The sequence below is a fragment of the Poecilia formosa genome, unplaced genomic scaffold (genome assembly GCF_000485575.1).
Source record: "Poecilia formosa unplaced genomic scaffold, Poecilia_formosa-5.1.2 Scaffold19, whole genome shotgun sequence".
NCBI classification, from domain to species: domain Eukaryota; kingdom Metazoa; phylum Chordata; class Actinopteri; order Cyprinodontiformes; family Poeciliidae; genus Poecilia; species Poecilia formosa.
In genome coordinates this window covers 2,272,755-2,295,213 of record NW_006799958.1, presented here as the reverse complement: position 1 = coordinate 2,295,213, position 22,459 = coordinate 2,272,755, and the positions used below count along the sequence as shown (strand labels likewise).

The window sequence follows — 22,459 nt, the reverse complement described above, 5'->3', positions numbered from 1 at the left end:
GCCGCAACGCTTCTCCGAGCAGCAACTCGCTTTATTTAGCTGATCTCGGTCGAGCAAAGAAACATGAAAATACTTGAAACTTACTGATGAGAATGTAAAAGTAATGTTTCAGGATTTTCACCGCAGCCGTCATTCGAAAGGAGACGAAACGTCACAAACCAGAGGGGAGGGGTAGGTTTACACTACTGCATGCTCAAATTACGGCCAAACTAGTGAGAAGTTATATAAACAAATAAATAAATAAACGTATGCCTCTGTATACGTCTTGGTTCATTCAGCGAATCATTAACGTCAAAGTTTTACATAAAGCAAATATGTAAGGTTCAGCCTAATGCCGAAACGCCTTCAATATACCAATCACTAATGGTAAAAATAAGGTTTTTGGTATTCTGTGTAAATACACCATTGGAGTAACACTGTAAAATATTGTGATGACAGTTATGATTAACCCACATGTTGACTCTTTCCTCTATTTTTCCTCCATAATCAAAATGCCCCCACCTCTTCCTGTGAGCGCAGATGCCATTAAGGTATCAAAGGAAATCCATCCCTCCAGTCGAATACATGACATGCATAGAGGTCACGAAAACCTGGCCTATTAGAGTTTGCATCCAAGCAGTCCCTTACAATCTTATTATTGCAAATATTAATATTTTTTGTGTATTTACTAGTGCCATCAATTGATTAAAAAAAAATGTGAGCATATTAATCACACTCAGATCATCCGAGGAGATGTTAGAGGTTTGCATCATCACAAATATTTAAATATATGAAACACAGCTTGTGAATTTCACCACATACTATTAGTGGAGGCAATGGAGTTGTTTTAACTTTTCTTCAGTATAAAAAAACAAAACAGGGGGCCAGTTCAACTGACCTATAAAAGCATCATGTTTTCATTGATTTCTTTACTTGTTCTCCTTCCTTCTTCATCAGTTTCAAGTGTTTCTCCAAATGGCCTTAAGAAGAAATAAAGTAATCTGACTTAGACAGTGAATGTGTAACCAAGAAAACCGAATAGCTTGTGAACCACATTTGACCATATTTAGCTGTTTAATTGTCTAATAAACAAAAGGATGTCTGCCTCACACACAAATCACACAAACCTCCACTTTGTATTTTGTTAAAACGCAAAGTTAGACCTAAAAGCTGCAGTCGTACTGTGCATGGTGTCTTGTTGTCAAAAGCTGTAGCAGAGCTGCAGTAATTGGTGTAATTTCATCTTCAGGGTTTCTTTTCATTAAAATGATAGTTTTATTTTAGTTTCCAACCTGCTGTAACATGAAATTGTTCCTAGGGGTAACAAAGCCAATTTGCCGTCCTTGATTTGCTCCACCAGGTTTACAGTCCGACCTTTCACCTTAAAACAGAAGTTTTTTTAAGGGGTTTTCATAAGGCAGCTGTCTAGTTCAAACACATTGAACTAGACAGCTGCCATGTGACACAACTCAAGTTATATTTGTTCAGATGCCATCAGAACTGATTTTGTTTTGTCAGTGTATTTTAACTGTTCATATTTAAAGGCTTATGAAGAGTAAACTCAGAAAGCACAGGTGTGAGAAAACAAGCCAGTAAACTCGTTTCTGTAAATGACTTTTTACATGAGCTCCTGCTCAGTAAGTACACACCACTCGTAATTACACATCATTGCCAAGCTTGTTTGAAAGAATCTTTCAGAAAAGATTCTTTTTAACGTTTAAAATGCATGAACTGAAGTTTATGTGCTGTAGTCGAAGCCTCACTACAGAAAGTTTTCATCTTTTAGGTGTTCATGTTGCTCATGGGAGCAACTTGCAGTGCTCACAATGAAAATGCTCAACAAATTGGGACCGAACGTCATATGAGATGAGAACTAGATTAAGTAAACTCAACCATCTTCTCTTTTTTTTCCCCCCTTCATGAAGGATCTAATTTGTGTTGCTTTGATGGTTCTGAGTTGTATCGTTTCCAGAGCCTCAGGATGTTTACTTCAGGTTGTTTAAGGAAAGAGCAGCTGCTCACTGCATCATTCAGGATTAACTAACCTTTTACCGGCTGACACATATTCATCATTGCAAAACTTTTCCACCCGGAGCCTCTCACCTGGTTGTTTACTTAAAATTCAGGTGCCGACTCTGCGTTTTAGGGCACAGAAGAGTTCGTTTTCACTCTCAATTTTCTTTTGAAATGAGAGAGCGGCGTGATCGACGAGGGTTCAAAAAGCAGAAGTGAGGTTTCAGGCGACCTACCGTCGCCTCAGGTCTTCGGCAACCGTCGCCCTGCAGCTGAACAGGTAGGCCCTGAGCGACTGGAGCTGCTGACGGAGGCGCAGCACCGAGCTCAACGCTTCACAGTGTTCGTACAGGCAGGGGTTGAGCTGCTGGATGTCCAGCAGCGGCTCCTCGTACACAAACTCCAGGAACTCCTTGGCCTGTTTGGACACCTGCAGGAGCACGTTAAGAGTTTATTCTTGGGTTGTGTGCACCGAGCACCGCCAATACATTACACATAATCCCAAGCAAGCTGTACTTTCCATGCATGTTTTGGATGAAGCAGGCTTAAAGTACAGTCCGACATAAAGGCTGCGGTTTGCGCAGATTAAAAAGGCGGGATGCGACTCGCTCGTCTGTGAGCTTTAGACATGCCTGGTGATTTTCTTTACATGGTGAGACAAGGCCAGGCTGGCTGTGTGTGCTTCCCCACCTTGTGTTTACTGGTGTCCCAGTTGTGCAGCAGCCGCGCGGGGATGAGGAAGGAGTTGTCCTGATGGCAGCTCTGGCAGTAGTACCAGCCGCTGTAGTAGCAAACTTTGGCCTTTCCTTTGGACAGGCCGACCGGACGCTGACAGCCTGAGGACAGAGAGAGAGAGAGGGGGTCAGTAAGCATGGGGGCAGTCGCTGCTTATGAACAAGGTTTTCTTATATTGTTAAATAAAAATGTTTGGATTTTCCAGATTTACATTTTCAGACCTTTCAGACGTCATTGTAGCCATTTTTTGAAGCAAAAATACAAAGCCTCTCAGTTAATCTTTGGGTAGTCAGACTTTATTTATGGAAAGTGCAAAACCTAAAAACTGTAAAGAAAGAGGGGCAAGACCATGATGCTAATGGAGAACGTTATGATGCTTAAAAAGAAAGAAGTAGGGATGCAACTAGTGATTATTTTAGTAATCGATTAAACAATTATTCGATTAATCGGATAGAAAAAAATGGCACATTCTGCAGATCTTTTTATGTAACCACTTAAAACATTTTTTTTATTAAATATTAGGAATAGATGCCAATACCAAGGTATTCATGCACCCTTCAACGGAAAAAAAAAAACTAAAGAAAGACTATTTAAAAGTTGATGTTTTGAGCTTCAAAAACAATCTTCCTGTCCATTTCATCAGAAGGATTCCTTTTTTTGTAACTCCATCACAAGAACCCTAACTAAGCAAGATCTCTGAACACCAGCAACTCCTACAGACCTTTTTTTTTTCTTTTTACTATTCAGCCTGATATCTTCCCTGGCCTGCTTTGTCTTCTCAACCCTTTAAAGTTTGTGCTTCACCCAAACACCCGGGTCCGCTCTGTGATCAGGAACACCCAAACATCGGAGTGCTGAAGGGCTACAACAGGTGTCCCTTATCCACACCATCTTAGAGGATATAAAGCCTGGAGGGAAATAGAAAGATCCGGAAGAAAAGAAATGGGAGATGGTTATCGGTTATTTCTAAACAAAAGCAGAACCTTACCTAAAAAAACAACAGAAAAAAAAAAAGAAAGACGGAAGTAGCTGAACATGTGTCGGCATGTCCACGGTGCTCCAACACGAGACGGAAGAAAGAGAAGGAACAGACTATTGAGAGATGAGAGGAAAGAACGAAGGAGAGACAACAACACGGACAGATTAAGACAGATGGAGGGAGCCAACGCGGCTCAGGTGGCTCGGCTAGCTTCCTGTTATCTCTGTGTCATCTGATCAGCACAAACAATGCTGTAATCAACATTTAAAGCTATATTCATCCTTTATCTGATAAAAGACAAAAAAAAGATACCCATGCTGGAACTTAGAGACGCACTGAAGCTGTAAATGTTAGTTCTTTATTGGAGAAGTTATTTTCTTTCCAGTTTTTTTTCTAAATCAGTTGCGTCACTGGATCCCATATAAACACACCAATAAGCCAAACCGTTAAAATTATAGCATAACGTAATATGCATGCTAACGTCAGAGCAAATATTAGACTTCTGGGTGTCTTCTGGGTGTTTGACAACCAGCATGTCATCTGTTGGTTCATGTTTAATGCTTTAGCCTAAAACAGAGCAGATTGCTCCTGTGTATCCTGCCAAACTATTCCTATTTTTGAGAGAGGTCCTATGGAGTCATTATCAGTTTTAGTTCCTTACGTTTAATAACAGACTGTCATATCCTCCTGACTACCAGTAGTTCATTTCTAAACTTGAATATCTCCCACCCTCTGCATTCTACTGAATTAATTCCTTTTGGTATCTGGAGAGGACATTTAGGGCTTTTCAATGATACCACATATGAAGGGGTGGGATTTTTGTTCGTATCTTTTTCTAATACATAAAAATTGCGTTCATCAGTAATAACACATTTTATGGGAAGAGACACAGTAAGTGCATAAAACCTTTTATTACCTTACAAAGAATGTGGGATTTATAAAAAATGGTGATTGGACAATATTTTTTTTCCTTGTAGTCGGGAGGATATTGCTGTGAGTTTAGAGAAAAGTTGTAAATCGTCAGAGACGTTAAAGGCTAACGGCCCGTCTCTTGTTTTAGCTGATTTTAACTGTTTAAAACAACTCAAATTCAAGCTGTTTATATCGGGGGGCACAATTACGTTAATGTCAAAGATCTAAACTTCACCTAATCCCACCCAAACTTGTATGTTATAACACATAAGTTGTGTTTTCAAAAACTTCACCCGGGATTTATTTGGCCAAGAAAACAGTGACAAACATCACACCTACGGTTCTGTATTTTAAGGAAATACTATTTTTCTTTAGCTTTGGTTCTTTTAAATTGCTAAAATGGAAGATCATCTCACTTACCTTCCACCACTAAACCATGGGCATCGCAGTAACTATGAGTTAAGGGGTCGTGTTTACTGTGCTTTGAAGATAAAAAGTTTAAAACTTCTTCTATTGGTGTTTCATGTTTTCTAACTATTACGTAATGAAATTCACTCAATTTAAACAAGAAATAAAATATCAAAGCTTTAATTCTATGTATTTCTTAGAGATTTAAAATCAAAATAAAAAAATATATATATATATTTTCTGTGGTAATGGAAACCACAAAAATGAACAGTTATGACTTAAAACTACGTCTAAAAACTGACACAAGCCTAATAAAATTAAAGATTAACCAACCACATACTGACATTCATGATTTATAGACTGTAGAAACGGTGAAGCACTGTTGGCTTTATTGTTGTATTTTTACAAAGTGGTGTTTTAGGTGAGCAAAGCAAAAATGTGTAACAAAAGTTACTTTAACATGATTCCTCATTAAATGGTTAATTTCTTACAATACAAGTAAGAAATAGAAGGGAAATCAAGCACGTGTGTATAAAATTTTATCTTTCAGAGAGTTTGCTAGCGTTAAAAAGATAGAGCTTGGATGGATTTTAAAACACATCGATAATCTGGTAAAAGAAACTGGGTGCAAAGACACACCTTTGTACTGTGATTTTCTTGTACAAGAAGAAAACGGTCAAGTTTGAATTAAGCTGCGTAATAAACTCAAATTTGTTTTAAAATAAATTTCTTATACAACAGCTGCCTGTCTCAAAGGGTCAACACAAAGTTTATTCGCCGTAAGAGAAACCTATTCTGCAGCTGTAAAATCCGTTTCGCATTGACACGAGAGCAAAGGTCTGAGCACTTCCAGCTACGATCCCGACACACAGCCCCGGCCGTTTGGTCTCGTAAAGCTTTGGTACGGATGATTCACATCTGTGACTGTAAGTGTAACTCGGCAACACATCAGTCACACCGTGTTGGCTGGCTTGCCATTAATCCCTTCAGTCGCTACGAAACCTGTACTGGTTTAATAAAGAAAGAAACCTGCTAACATGAGAACCAGTAAGTATTAAACATGATTTTTTCTTGTTTGTCTGATGTGGCATTGAAATTAACCGAGGAACTGTAATTTGTAAATCAAAATTGACAGAAATGAAAGCTGGAAAACCACCAACCAGTGTGAAATGAATTCATGAGTTTCACTTTTTGACTTGAATTAGCGAGACAAAAAAAAAAAAACACTTCAATGACATTCTAATGTACTGAGACTCACCTGCATACATTTTCTTGCAGATACCATTTAAACCCCCCCCTCCCAAAAAACCAACATCCATAGTGCATATTTTTAGCTTCGATAAAGTTGGGCTAATTATAGAGGTGAGCTCATGCTGGTGTTTGGGGTGGATGCTCTAGCAGTAAACCACAGTCCACCGGTGACGAGCCAGCACGCCGGGGCCATGGTTAGCAGTCAGGGAAACACTGTGTCACTTCGAGGAAGCAGAAAACCGCCAGAGCAGTTCGCCGGCCATATGTGGCCTCGGATTTAGTCTGCCTCTGCCGGGACCGCGGGAACAAAGAGGCTCACGTAAAAAAGCCCAGAGACGTTCGCGAAACCAGAAAGCCTTTACCTCAAATTCTATATCATGAGTACAAGAGGTCGAACACACCCACACAAACAAACGCACGGAGCCAAGAGTTTGTCCATCTGCGCGCTATAGCATCTCTACAGAGGAGGACGAGTTTGACAGAAAACATCAGCTGCACGGTGGAAGACTGACAAGAAGCAAATAGCTGTAAAATCTTGGATCACTGAGCTGTTATTATGAAATAAGGAGTGTTTATATTATATGCATATAAAATCTAACTTGAGGACTTTGTGAGTCAGACTGACATAGTTTGGTCTGTGCTTACTAATAGTGAATTAACCAGAGAAAATTAAGGGACTACTTAAACTAAACATGTTTTATTTATTTTTTGACTGACGCAGCCTCTTTTTGCATAAAAAAAAACAACTAATTCAATTAAATTGATCACACAGCTATAATTAGCCCATTTAAATTTGCCTCAGTAATATAAACAACGGCTTGATGAGCTGAAAAAGATGACATACTTGCGTTTACCAAAATAAAACACAGCACAGTCCCTGATTTAACAAGTTTTCATCTGTCCACTCCTGCTTAATTCAGAAGAGATTCAAGCAAATTTTTCCAGGCTGGCTTTAAAATCCTCCCTGACCGATCTCGATCTTGGTATCCTGCCACATATAAACACAATTTGCTTCAGTTCCTTTAAGAGTTTTGCAGCCTAATAACTCCATAAAAACCCGAGGAGTTTATAAGCTCTAGATGAGTCTAACAGAAAGCGATTTAAAAAAGAAAAAGGCATAAATGCTCTTGATTTGAAAGATGTGTGATTTTAACACTCAAAACGTCACCACAGATGTTGTCCAATGCAGTCTCATAATTCACCTTGACGACCTTCCATCGGTGTGTCCCAGGACAGATTGTATTCAAACTGCTAAACTAACACAGATAAAGTAACTCTGTCAATTTATCTGCATGAAATGTTCCCTTCAAATAGCTTGAACACCTTAGAAAAGAATTACTCAGTACTGGGGATTTATGAACGCCATGATTTCTGGGTGTTATGAAGGGTCTCTTCTGATTTTGGGGTATTTAATAGACAAAGAAGTATACATTATTGTCAACGGCATTACAAGAGTTTTGGTTTGTTGTTCAGATGGAGACAGTCATCAAGAGGAACCATCATGGCCTTCAAGATTTCAAAACACAAAAACTTCAACTTCAGTTCTGATTTTTTAAGATCATACAAAGCCCCTTTTTTTTTTTTTCTTTACGTTGTTATTTTATTTTATTTTACTTTTTCTTCTTGAATGTTCGAGTAACAAATAACAGTTCAACCAGCAGAGCAACAACTGAATTTTCTGCTGGTCTCTGATCTTTTATGCGTCTTTCTGGGATGAAGAGGAAGAGGGACAGAGGGAAAGATGAATGGGAATTCAAACGTGGCTCAAAGGTCCACCGATTGTACTGCGGCTCTCTGTAGTGAGAGAGGGTCACTTTGACCTGTTCACACCGGGAGAGAGCGCGAGAGAGAGGGATACGGAGAGAGAGAGAGAGAGAGAGAGATGACATCAGGGCAAGAAGAGGACTCCTGCTTTCATCTGCCCGCCGCTGGTTCAAACCACCACACCTCTGACAGGACACTGCTGTGTGTGTGTTTGGTCTGTACATGTGTGAATTAAAACTGAAAAGACGAGAAGCGTGAGCTTTGATGTTCCTCATTCATAGCGACCAAACACTCAAATGAAAATGTGAACAAATGGAGAGTCTAAGATTGTGTGTGTGTGTGTGTGTGTGTGTGTGTGTGTGTGTGCGTGTCTGAGACTGTCAATCTTTTGAAGTGAACCTCCAACTTCCGCAGTTCCCTTGAATTTACCGATTCCCACTTCACTCGAAACACCCCGCCACACCCGCCTTTCGAAGCTAATGGACTGACATGGTAAATCAGGGGCCTGAGAACGGGATCCAGTGCAACAACAGGGCCACCAAATCAGGAGGCCATGTGTGTGTGTGTGTGTGTGTGTGTAAATCGCATATGTGTGGAGAGGTTAAGGGAGCAACAGGGAGTCAGTCTTCAAACGTAAAGCATTTCCTATAAAAGGAATGTAAAAAGTAGCTAGCTTTATGTACAGTAGCTAGCTGAATACATTTTTTTGCTAAGCAACTAGTTGTTTGATACATATGTGGATGGAAGCAGCAAATGCTGGAAAATCAGATTAAGAGAGATTAAGAAAATAAGAGTGGAAACTGAAGATGGGTCTAGCAGCTAATGACCTGTTTGTTTTAGCAGCTTGTTGCTTGTAGCCTTAACCACCGTCAAGTCAGTGAATATGTCTGCACACAACGCAATCTTTTGCCTGACAGAAAAAACCTGAGAGAAGAAAACATCATAGATTCATATGAGATTAAATATTTAAGATCTGTGACACATTTAAGGCCGGCTTACATTTCATTTAAAGAATTTAAGACATTTTATTATAGTACCTCCGCTAACTGTCGCAGCTAACCTGAGACAAATAACAGATTGTCTCCGATCTGATTCTCATTGAAATGTTTCATCTTAAAAAAATGATAAACAGCAGAACACCAAGGTTCTAAAAATGGAAAACTAATTATTCCTCTTTTGTACTGGAATATTTCTATAAGTGCTTTAAGGTATGTAGCCTTTAAAGTAGGTGAACCTGCATCTAGAATACACTTTTCCATTCAAGGAGCCACTTTTGCAATCAGTACCACAAAATAAAACTCGTATATTGAGCCACAAAAAGTGATTTTATAAATACATCCGAAATAAAATGTTTCACTATGAAAGCAAAGGAAATGAAACTAGAATGTATTTGTTTTCTATAAAATGGAAAATGAGTAAAGATAGGTGGCACAGTTTGTAGTTGGTTACTTTTAAAAGCTTGTTGTAGATGCTGCATGCATAAGAACTTACAGGAAAACTATTTTGTTCAACAGCAAAACCATTTTTCTTCTTTTTTTAAGAGCCACAGTGGCGGACCCAAAGAGCCAAATGGGACCCCAGAGCCGCAGGTTTAAGACGCCGGGGTCACGAAACTTCATGTCCCCTTAATCTCTAGTACTGAAGCAGCTCATGCTGGATGAGTGAAAAAGGAGGAAAAGCAGTAAAAGAAAAAAAAACTGCCTGTAAAAATCTAAAATTACATTTTTTTAATCTAAATTTTTAAACAGAGTTACAGGTTTTTGCTAATTAACACAGCAGGAGAGTAAGAAGGGATACTGTCCCTTTTGAACGGGTGGACAGCGGGAGAAACGGAGACAAAAACAGGACATGGCTATGAGCATGAATGAACTGGTGAAAGCAAACAGAATGAAAAGGTAGAAGAGAAGAGCAATAAACGGGCTGAAGGAGCCGAGGTGCGCGCTCTATAGAAAACAGACGTATCCAGCTGTCCCGTCCATCCAGCTCTGACCTGAAACCCCTCCAACAAACCCCTCCGCTCACAGCTGTCCACTGTAGCGTCCCCCGGGCAGCTTTCATTTGCTCTCATTCACCCACAGGTTCATTCATTCATCCATTTTTCCTCTCCACCAACGCTTTAAGCCCGCCAATTATCATCAGTTGGCCCCGGACGGCCCCCCATCCTTGTTCCCGTTTCAGCTGTCCTTTCAGACAGAACCCGCATTAATAAAGCCAGTGGTTACAAATAAAAAGGGAGGTGAGCGACGATTATTCAAAGCCCTCCAAAAGAGAGAGGGAGAGGAAGCCCACGTTTCACACCCAAAGGGAGTAAAAGCGCCGCCTGCCATTCGCGAGGTTGTCCAAGGGTCTGGTATGAGGACTAACTGGAATATTAATGGAGAAGGCAGGGATTTAATAGTCCTAATCTGAAGCAGGGATTTAAGAGTACATTAAGAAGAAGAAAAGAAAATCTAATAAAAGTGAAGTTAACCGAGGTCATGCAGTGGTTTGGGAGTCTTGACGAAAGACCTCCATGTTTTACTCAAAGTCCACATTATTAATGTACAAGTTAAAGTAAATGTGTAATAATAATGTTATAAAAAAGAAAATATGATGTTGAGTAAAGACATTTAAAGAAAAAAGTTAAAGCAGCAAGGCATGACGTAATCCAATTGCTTTTATTCCTGCCACTACTGGAACCACTGTGGGGTTAAAACAATTAACCGGATTAATAGAGATTAATCGATTGTTCAAATAATCGCCACCTAATTTAGTAATCGATTAATCGTAAACTGAAAGAAGGCCATTTGCTGAAGGAACGACAACCTCAGAACAGTAAAACTGCAAAATAAATAAACATTTACATTTAAGATGAAAAAAAAACTTTGTCTGTTTATATGGTTGGTATATAATCATCCTACACTGTATTGATATTAAGTCAATGTTATTCTTTTAGCTACATCCTTTGTTACAAATGATCAAGTAAAGAAAAGCTGCATTACTGCATTTTAAGCAATAAAATGCTTATTTTCCTACTTACAAAAGGAACTGAATTCTTTGCTTATTGGCATCTTTTAATGCATTTCTAAGACTGTATAAAAAAACCTTAAATTAAAAATCTACAGAATGTGCCAGGTTTGGTTTACCCGATTAACTGATTAATCATTTGAATAATCAACAGATTAATCGATAAATAAAGTAATTATTAGTTGTAGCTCTGAATTACTGTTAAAAAAATGTGAAGTATACCTTCTGTTCAAGATGAATTTATTACGAACTAATCATTTGCTACATTTAAGAGTAGCTACATTTCTTACTCCACACAGCATCACTGCTCAAGTTGGTGGGTAATTAGACAAGCTATCTGCTCAGGTAGCCAAACTGACTCTTTAACAAACATACTGCTTTTTTCATTCCAACAGCAGCTTCAAAACAACGTTAACATGAACAGCAGCCACGGATGGAGCTGCTTTAGTTTTCACACAGTAACAGTCTTTTTCAAGATGAGCTATTTTCAAAGAAAAAGCATTGGGGACATTATTTTCCAACTAGGTGATCAGCAGAGCACAGCAACAGGTGGGTTAGAAAGAGCACCGCTCCCCACAGCTCATCTCGTTAAAAGGGCTTTTAGACCGAGGGAACATCATGAAGGAATCTCCTACCAGTTTTGATCTAACTGCTAGGTAGAGATAAAAGGCTACACACCTCCTTGTTAGGCCTTATAAATACGATATTTAATTTGGGTCTAGAGTAGCTTCTCTTAGAACTGGATGAGGAAGTCTCATGTTGACGGTAAGCGGCTACACAAGCAGAAGGTAAGCCAGGGGAATGCTAAAAATGTTTCACATTAGGAGGCTCAAAATATCACACGTCCAATGAAGCCGTTTTTAACTGCAAGTTCAGGTCGACCAGTCCTCGTTTTTAGGGCTGTAAACGTGACTCTTTTAGCCCGTGGGTCCTGTGGACATTTAAACTAACCAAAGACATTTAAAGGCAGACTTGGTTAGCCCATTTCAATGTCAGTAAACATCTTTACGAGGACGGCTTCACACTTTTGGGCCACAGTTTGTTGCAGCTGAGGCAATGCTGTAGTCATGATTGTGCTCGACATGATGCAGCACTGAAGTATTGGTAATACATATAGAGATATGATGCTCGTCTGTCGTTTTAAGAAGCAGAACGTATGTTGTTGTACTTTCTGCTGTGAAATGATCTCACTAGGAATCTGGTGGTGTCTGTAAATGTCACTTACCTGCACACCTGAAGCTCTGAGCGGTGAGCCCCTTCTCCACAGCCAGGCAGGTGAGAATACTGAGGAAACTGGTGGTGACGGACTGCCGCTTGGCTCTCTGGGCCTCCTTCTGCCTCCTGTCCCTTGATGGTTTGGACCTCAACAACACTCCTTGGAGACCGGGAGGTCCGTCTGATTCTCTCTTGTCCTCTTGCGTGGGCTTCTGCGCGGCCACCGCCTGCCGCAGTGCCTCCACCCATTCCTGGGCTTTCAGGTGATCATCCGCCTTGAGCTTGAGGATCTGTTTGGGGAAAGCGGCCTGGAAACACTGCCATTTATCCGCCCACGACTCTCCGGCCTCTGGTACGAGATCCTGTTGTACTGACGAGCAGGAAGCTAAGGAGAACTGGAGGACCGGTTGGGATACGGACCCCCTGCCTTCAGTCGGAAAAGCTTGGAGAGCAGATCTCGTCAAGACAAAGGTGAAGGGCCGCCAGTTGTTCTGATCCATCAGCAGGTGGAGAAGTCCAGCTTTCAGCACATCCTGGAAGCGCTGGTTAAACAGAGGGAGGGTGGTTGGCCGACTCAACACTCCAGAGTTCACAGAAAGCGACGCCTCGGATGAAGTTGGGGTGTCGCTATCCCCGTCGGGTCGGGTGTCGAGCCCAGAGGGAGAGGGCGACGAGGACGGAGACATTGGTACGGGAAACATCTGCTGAATCTCCACGCTGTTCTTATGCTTGCGATTGTCCTGCCGCGCTGGCCTCGCTGCCTGAACCTTCTCCCACATCAGCCACCGCCACTCCATCGCCTCCCACTGGTTGGCCGCCCTCAGCTGGAGACGTGTGCTGTTGAAGAACAAGGCCTGGAGTGTGCGCTTGTCGCCAGGCTGGCTCATCTGACTGGACTGGCTGCAGGGTGCCGGGGCGATGACGCTCTGGCAGTGCGACAGAGAGTAGGCAGTGCCCAGTTGGCGATTGGCACTGCTGTCCAGAGTATAGAGCCGTAGCTCACAGGGAGTCAGCTCAACGTAGCAGGATGCCCAACGGCCCCGTGGGCCTTCGCGCTGCTCCATCTCGCCTTGCTTCACCACGCTGCTGCTGCTGCTCTTGTCAACTGGAAGCAGAAAAGGAGAAATGAGATAAATGACTCATATTTGCATGTTTGGAATCAGTTCATTCAACGTATAGAAAAACAACCCTCTGATCATCCAGCTGGTACTTCTGTGCACCCAAACAAGGAGTTACAAGAGCTGGTTTTCAGAATTTCCAAAAGTGATTAAAAAAAAGTTTTTTCTTTGTTTTGTTCAGATAATGCTTCTCATCATCAGTCCTACAGGCACTTTGTCTGCCTACAGGGCTATCCATCAGGTTTTCCTTAAATTTGACTTGGAATCATTTTCACAGTGTTGTTAGACAAAAGACTGAGGTCTGTCGGTCACCATGTGTTCACACTACTGCTGTTGGAGAGACCGTAAGAGAGTATAAAGGTAAAGACAAGATCAGACTTTTGTGTCTCGTCTTATGTGCCTTGTCTGTTTGACTATTAATCTGCGTTCTGTGCAATGACAGTAAATCTAACTAAACAATCAATATAACGCCGTCAAATGCCCTATGAAATACTGAATAATGTTTTTAATGCAATGAAAATACTGAAACCAATAAAAAGAGGAACAAATTAGCAACCTGAAAAACAAACTCAGAAATCTGTTTCAGCTTTCACACAAATAGCAAAAGTATGAAACGGAACTAAAGAAAAATGGAACAACATACACCAGAACTTAAAATAGGGAAGAAAGCAAAGCAGGATTCATAATGTCTAAAACAGAAACATGGTGCACCCTGATCACTAAAGTCCGGATCCCTGTTTCTAAGAAAACACAGCGAGCAGAGAAAGACACGAGCTCACTGAAGACTGTAAAGACTGTACGCATCGAGCCAAAAACAAATGAATAAGCAACGCAGGTTTGAGGTGATGTGCTGTCAGAGAATTATAGTTACTTTCTTATTCTTAATAATATATTCCAAGTGTTATGAACTTACATTTTTTATGCAAACGTAATATTGAGTCAATGAACTGATGCTCCCACCTGACACTAATGACAAAGTTAGGGGTGCACCAATTTGCAATTTTCTGGCTGATCTGATCTTTAAAAAAATCTGACCTGCCGATTTAGTTTTTTTTCTTCTTGTGGGGTGACTACTGTTCACCACAGATGTGAAGACGTGGCATTTTGAACGGGTCCATCAATCAGTGCTCTCTCACAGCAGACAGAAATGGGACAGTGGCTGATTTTCAGACTTTTGTGGCGACAGATAAGATTGATTTCTCATATAAGTATCGGTCACAGATCTTCCAAAATTAATTTAATTAAAATGAAGCCCTGGTTTATAACTGCAACAAATGACAAAAAGAGAAAAGAAATGGACATATATGGCAAGTGATATTGTCATCACAATGTATATATAACCTTTATCACCGCTGCAAGGTTTCTTTATATTGTGTAGCCCTAATCCTTTACCTTTTATCAAAATAAAACATGATTGTTTAAGCTTTAAAACTGGTTTAACCTGAAAAGTTGTTCTTACTGGGTTAAGAGATTTAATTAAAATAGCAGCAATCACAATCAGTTTCAAAACCAGCTTCGCAATCTCATTTAGTTGTAAAGCACAATACATAGACGAAACGGGGCAAAAATGCATTTTGTTTCTTTAATGCACCGGATCACTCATCTAGAAAGCCGTAAGGGGGAAATAAATCACGGCTCTGGTTAGCCTCGGGGTGGCGAGTGCAGGCTGTCATCAATCTTATCAAACCGGCGGCAGACATGGAGTCACTCAGGATCACGGACCTTGCATGTTAACAAAGATTTTGCTAAAGGGACAAAATAAATATGCAAATAGGATTAACCGGAATCAGGTCTAACTGATTGGCAGACTTTACGCTTGGGGAGAGTCGAGATGAGAATTAGGAAAAGCGGAGAGGAAAACTGCTTTATTTAATTAGCCTTCATGGGTACCTGCTGGGTTTTTACACCACGCTCTAATAATAGTCCAACATCCATACGCACCGGCTTTCAGTCATAGCTAATACTTCACGCTCAACACCGCTAAATAACTCTCCAGTGTTTCACTCAATCATGCTGCAGACCTCTGATATATAAAACAAACTAATTTCCAGTTTGACGGTTTTACCTGCTGTTATAAATTAATACAACTATTCTCTAAAACAAAGTCCTTTCTTGTCACTCAAGTCATCGCACATTTTTGGTGCGCAACGCCTGTGTGCAATGGTAAGAAAAAAAGACTAAGACCTAAGCTGTAGTTTTGGTGGTTAACGCTCACCAAGTGCAGTTGGGAGACTGTTTAAGGGTAAAGGAGGAAAAGAGTAAGAAAAAAAAAAAGTAATTTTATTGCTATTGAAAATGTCACTGGAATTTTCAGCAGCAATATTTCAATAACATCCCTTATTTTGACATATGAAATGAAAAGCAACATGCTGATGAATATAAATTTTCTTAAATGGCTAAATGAACTCGCAGTTTTTCTAAGACGAGTGAGGCTTCTGTGTATGATCTGTCTCAATGACGTGACGTGCCACAAATGATCTTACTTCACAAACTAAGTATCAACAGGTTAGTTTTTAAAATATATTCAGGAAAAAAAAAAAAAAACGCCACAATTCTGAGAAGCAAGAAATATCTTCTCTAATCAAGACCAAAATGAATCTTAAAGAAATCTCACATGGTCTAAATGCATATACAGTATGCATATTGTTTACATAAATCTGTGCTACTCGTTTCTTTTTACCATCTAAACATCCCCAGCTGTCACTAATGGAAAGGCAAACAGGCCCCCTATTTGTTATTTATGTGAATAAAGAGGCACGGCGAGGCCCAGTAAATCACTTTGGCTTCTGCTTATTACCGTCTTTTTCCTACTTCTCGTCTTTCAATGCACATCTCGCCAGTCTAAACAGCCTGATACCTTTTCACACATATGCTAATACTAAATAATCCTGCCAGTATCAGCGGCTGGGTAATTGGGTTGCCTCCTCTCTCGCCTCATTTGAGTCCATTTGCTGACAGGATTACAGGCTATTATCCCTCAGGATCCCTTCGGATCTCCTCAGGTCTTCGGATAGCCAAAACACACAAACAAATGAGCTATCCGCGAGTGTGTGTGTGTGTGTGTGTGTGTGTGTAGCGCTCTCAGTCTGAATATGGACGGTCAAGCCACAGCTGTGTCATTTTAAGTTATCATCATCTTCTATCATTATTGCTTTCTCTGGGGATGCTTCAACCTAAGTACAGCACACGCCCCGATCTGCAGTACAAATAGTCGGGGACTTCTGTCCTCCATAAGCCTCTCAAAAGCTGAGAAAGCTTTTCATTGAATGGACTGCCGATCAGAACGGGGAAGGGGAGGGAAGGCTCGCTCAGGTAAGGGCCAGCCTTCTGGTGAGAATCAAGAATACTTCAGGTTCAACGATTTTGGTCAACAGAGGGCATGACATCATCTTCAAAGAGCGAAAGCAACAATTTGCAGCATCAATGTCCAATTAGGCAAATGCTATGTCATTAAAGGGTCAGTTCACCTAAGTAAGAGAAATTACACCAGGGGGCAAAACTGTAAAAGCACACGCACACGGATGAAGTTAACAATGGCCACCTGATAAACGCTGCCAGGTTATTAGTGCATGTGCTGGGTGAAGAATATATTAATTGCAAGAGCTTACTACAGCTTACTTGGGAAAGCAAGGAAGCAATAACAGACAGAGACAAAAATAAAGGCTTTTGCAGGGTCGCTTCTCGAACACCAATATTCATCAACAATAACAGCATGTTGCTAAACTGGAGATTTTTCTTGAAGTTGTTGTGAAACCAAGAGTAGGAAACAACAGAATTTCCAATTATGCAACAAAGGAACCACAATATGCTTATCACAGGCTGAAAGTTTTCGGAACATGGCTCTCATCACCACCTGACACACATTCAGCTTTTAGGAGACATCTCTTTAAAACGTTTTCCTCCACTTGTGAATACACTTTTTATGAACATGCAGCTCTATGAATGACAATTTAAACAGAAAACAATAATACCGGACACAGACAAACGCTTCAGCATGAAAATAAAGGACGGTGTTCCTTTGGTAATACATTTTTTTAACAACTACTCTGGTTTAAGAACTGCTGCTAAGTGTACATGAGTGGTGAAAGTGTGTGTTGCAGTTCTGGTTGATTCCAAGCAGCCTGGTTCACATGCAGTCAAAATATCAACAAGCAGACATGGGGCCACAGAGCAGGGGTCAGAGACAAAAGTGGGTAAAAAACTACAAACTGGAAACTAAAATCTTAGTATACTGTAACTGAACATGAATTTTCATGCTACAAACTGCATAACATCTAAAATAGGAATCACTTTCAATCCGTTTTGTCATCATTCTTTTTAAGCTTCATCATCAAATGAAGGAGGATCTTGTCCGTGCACTCACCGTCCTGCTGCTGGTTGAGGATCATGTTCTTCAGCGTGTCGCAGTCCACCGCGGGCAGCCCGTTGTCCGTGTACGCAGACGGACGGTAGTTGACGTCCGACCTGGACCGATTGTGTCCTTTCTTAAACACCGACTTCGACGAGGCGTTTCCTGCGTTGTTGGCGCACTCCTGCATGTGGGCCACCAGGTCGTTGGTGGAGCGCGCCCGGCTCCTCTTCCCGTGCCTCAAGCCCATCCCCAGGCCCAGAACGCTGAAATTGTCGGCCCAGGCCAGGCCGAGGGGCCCCACCTCCGGCTGCTCTCCGGCCAGCAGGTTCCACACGCCGCTGGAGCTCAGCTTGCCCAGAGCGGCGCCGGACACCTCCTGTAGCTGCTTGGGCGCCCTCGCAGGCTGGCGGTTGCTCGATTGAGCGATGCTCGGGCCTTGACCCTGGATCCCAGCCATGGAGTGGATGAAGTCCTCGGTTGCTTCCAGAGCTGGGCTGATGTCACCCACCACATCAAGCTGCTCAAGGCCCTCCATGGCTGTGAAAGGACGACACTTCCCCTGAGTAACTAATCTTGTAGCAAGAGAGTTTTCCAGAACAGGAGCAAAAGCCCTGCAATCATGACCACTAAGCAAAACTAGCATTTACAAGGACATAGCAGAGTCTTCTGGACATTAGAGTCAGGTATGAATAGAAGAACCATCTTCAGGATGTCTGAGAATTTCTCAAATAGTTGCTAGAAGTCCGACTGAAGATGTCTTCCGCTTTTCCTTTTCCAGTTCTGAAAGTTTGCTTCTTTCTTCCGTGAACACACAAAGATGCCTGATTAGAAATTCGCTATGCTGACACTGAAATCAATGTTCTGTTTTCAGTTGTCAGGTGGTTATGAGGTCAGACGGCGGACAGCGTCTGGGCCGTTCTCTGTAACAAAAGAGAAGAGAGAAAGAGGAAGTGAAGACAAGATGTGCAAAACCAATACCAAGAACAGATGCGCAGCTGACAGGAAGAAAGCTGTCTCGGGTTTTTTTTTCTATTTTTTTTTTTTTCAAAGTAGCAACAAAACTACTTCATGTCACAGTTGATTTTGTTCATTTAAAACAAGTGTTTGTTGAAGCAAGCTTACCAACGGTATCTCGATTAGCTGAATAGAGTTGGTCATCCCGCCATTTACGTCCCAGTGAAATAATGATGGACTTCCTCCTCTGGTGCTTATCGGCAGACTGAGCAGCAGAGGAATCAGGCCAGGGTGGGGTTACCATCCATCTGCCTGACATGCCCATCCGTCCTCATCCTCCTCCCTCTATATACTGTTTGTATACGCTGGGTCATTTGTGCTCCTATTGATTTTTTTCTTCCTCCCCCGTTCATATATTAATTATTTAATGGACATTACATCACTAGAATGCAATGTCTGCTGGGTTCAAATATGTACAAATCATTCAAGACTACAAAAGGGAACTTTCAAAGAGGATTTGGTGGCAGCAGAAATATTCTTGATTTTCCTTTTTAGATATTAAAAATCTTTAAGATTTAGATCTGTTTTTTTTTTGTTTGTTTTTTTTTGTTTTTTTTTACTTTAAGCTATTTCCCCCAAAAAAGACAGGAAAAGACTTGAGACCTACGAGTATAAGATGACATGTCACAAATGTCATAGATCCATTTTATTTTTCCATTGTCTAAATTCAAAAGATTTGTAGCTTCATCACTTTGGAGCAAATTCTTAGCATTGTCCAGTTTGTAATAATTAACATTTTACCACGCACACCCACCACATTTAGAATGACATCATGTGCCTGCAGACTCAGCTTTGAGTTCATCGTCATAGTTACTCATCAAACTTCCTCCTGATCTCCACATGAATCACAAAAAACCAGACCGGCTGCCAAATCCATCTTCTACCAACCAACTAACAGGGATGCTGGAAAATATTACTTCTATAAATATTACACGTGAATCACAATCTAAATGCACCAATTGTTTCCAGGTACTGCTCTGCTGTTTTTACCACTCTGGGAACTTTTTGTGTTTTTCCATGCTATATTTTTGAAGGAGTACTTTTTGATGACAAACGCAGTGCTGGCCGCGTAATCACCATCTTCAACTGGCCAGATATGATTAACAGATGCCCACAAGTGGGATAACATTTGTCACCAATGGTTTGAGTAATATTCACCTGAAATACTGGATTTGTCCTCTGTTCTTGTGTCAAAGCTTTGGCTTGTCTGTCCAAATGACTTTATTCCATAAGTTCAGATATTTGTCTATGTTCTCTCTGACAGACTGTGTGGAATTCCTCTTTTCTTTTCTTTTCTTTTCTTTTCTTTAAGAGATCAAATGTTTTCTCCCTGCACAACTCCCATGAAAGTTAAATATCTTCCGTCAACTTTTGATTGTAGCGGTATATACTTTCATATCTTCTGCTGCTAGAACCTGCTATAGAGACAGTTTTTTTGGTTTTGCTTCTTTTAGCATCATGCGGTCTGCTTTCAGGGTGAACCATCTTGTACGACCATGTTGGCATGTTTTGTTTTGAATATCCTTCTCAGTGGAAAGAAGCACCTCTTTAAATCACCCAACACTTTCACGCTACTCCAGTCCTTGATGTCCCAGAAGGCCTGATTCGATACACCTGTGTACAATTTTAGCCATTTTAAATGGAAAAAGATGGCATTTTTTAATATTTCAATTACATAAACTTGAAAAGTATGTTCTTGTTTAAATTATCTGCTGTCTCCGTATTGTCCCAAAATGTTAAACAACATAATCTGTGAAGGGTTCTATAATTCTTTCACATTACACTAAAATGTAATGTGATGTCTTTTTTTTTTATCAGGTCCATAGAGTGCACCAAAAACAACAGAACTAAAACTATGCAATAGTAGACATTAATGAAATTGCAATATTATTTCATTTATGTTGTGGTGATATCTGATGAATCAAGATGCTTCTAGAATGGTCTCTAATCTACTGCAGCCAGACTCCATCCAACAGGCCAAATACATTATTGATATGCAGCTTAAATTCATGACACAGCAAATATTGCATTCTTGTAATATTAATTTGAAGACTATTACATGTCTTCAATACAACATTACACTTAAGTTTACCAGTTTTACCAAAACAATTGCATTCATATTTCTGTAAAAACTCAGAAATGTTCATGTATAAAACAAAAAGGCAAATATACACTCCATAATGATGTTGTTTATCAAATTCTTGACAAAATGTTTACTTATTTTAAGTAAAATAAAATACATATGAGGAGTGGTTTCTTTAAAATGTCTGATCAGGTGGATGTTGCGTTTTAATACTAAATTTTAATAGAAAAATGTTCTCAGGCTGGAAGTTACAGAGGTGACGCGTACTTCATGTACTCTGAGAAAAGCAAAGCAAATTGTGTTTTCTTCTCTTAATTATTTTTTTCTCCAGTAAAAAAATCGACTTTGTTCATATTTAACTCAATAAATTCGTGATAAACCTGAACCTAATGAGATTAAAATCATCTGAGAGGGACATCAAATTGTCATTCAACACATTCTCCGCTAATTAACGAGTTTCGTTGAGAAAAAAATCTCTACAGGAAGATTTCACCTCAGAGTAAAGAGGCTAGTCGCTGTCAGAAATCAATAATCAGCAGCTTTCACCATCCAGTCCTACTCAAGTGTTTGCTTCCGAGTCCATTAAGACTCAGCATCTTTGTAGAGACCGAATTAAAGCCACAGTCAGCTTTCTGTGTAGTTTTAGTAATTGACAATGTACCGCACACTCTTCTCTTTAAAATTACCGCTTGCAAACTACACAACTAATTTCATTAATCTCATATTTGACCGGCAAATCTGCTTGAGTTAGGCCTATTTATGCTTTGCTAATGTGAGCTAATAGCTAACGGTAGCCGCTCTCCATCATGGATGAATGTGACTTTAACATCAAAGATAATGTCTCACTGACTCTGAATACATCCACCATGTTTTACTGAACCGATGCTGTATTGTCTGGCGGTAAAACTGCCGTCACGCCCCAACCGGCAAAGGTAAATAATACTCACCTTACTCTGTTTACCATTATGTCATTCCAGTCCGTCAGCGCGGAAGTCCTCGGCGTGAAACTCAGACTGAAGAATAAGGTTCCACAAAACGTTCTCATGGAAATTAAAAAAGGGCTGATGCCCAGAAAAACATTGACCAAAATCCGACGCATTGTATAAAAATAATAAAAATAATAAAATAAACAGACGTGTAGTATTTATTTAAAATAATAATAAAAAAGCAAATGGCTTGTTTACAGCTCTGTCTTTAAGCAAGAAAATAATGTCACAATACATTAATTCCTATTACACTATTGATAGATTAGGGGAAAACATCTCAATTCAATATGTTAAAAAAAAGCATATCTACTTAGTTTGTTAATATGTCTGTTATTTAAAAAGTGATCAAAAATTTTATTAAATAAACACGGTACACCATTGGGATGAAAAAGGCCCAGTAAGATGTTTAAAGCATGGGAAGAGGGGAAGCTTGTTTTATAACCTGATCCTGCTTTAAATTTCATGATGATGTTCGTTCACTAATGTCCTCTAACAAACATTTCACAGAACAGATTAACTGGGATTCATTAAATTACAAACAGATGAACTCTATTTTCTAATTATGTGACCTATGAGGACAATTGTTTGCAGTGTATTTTATTTAGGGGTATCAGAGTAAAGGTGTGATAAGGTTTTGAAATGTTT

The 22,459-nt window shown here is 40.2% G+C and overlaps 1 protein-coding gene across 2 annotated transcripts in view; it reads right to left on the bottom strand.

The window, feature by feature from the left end:
• Positions 1–21,837, bottom strand: part of plekhm3 (pleckstrin homology domain containing, family M, member 3) — a 40,705-nt gene extending 18,868 nt beyond the window's left edge. The window contains exons 1-5 of one of the 2 annotated variants that reach the window (XM_007547234.1): positions 21,776–21,837; positions 17,744–18,651; positions 12,273–13,367; positions 2,683–2,828; positions 2,229–2,422 (exon numbers count right to left, since the gene is read on the bottom strand). In XM_007547234.1, the coding sequence (XP_007547296.1) occupies positions 2,229–2,422; positions 2,683–2,828; positions 12,273–13,367; positions 17,744–18,374 (2,066 nt within the window). In that variant the 5' untranslated portion in view covers positions 18,375–18,651; positions 21,776–21,837. Of the gene's footprint in view, positions 1–2,228; positions 2,423–2,682; positions 2,829–12,272; positions 13,368–17,743; positions 18,652–18,853; positions 21,750–21,775 lie in introns of those variants that run through there. The other variant, XM_016669028.1, reaches the window with a different exon arrangement.
• Between the last annotated feature and the right edge of the window lie 622 nt (positions 21,838–22,459).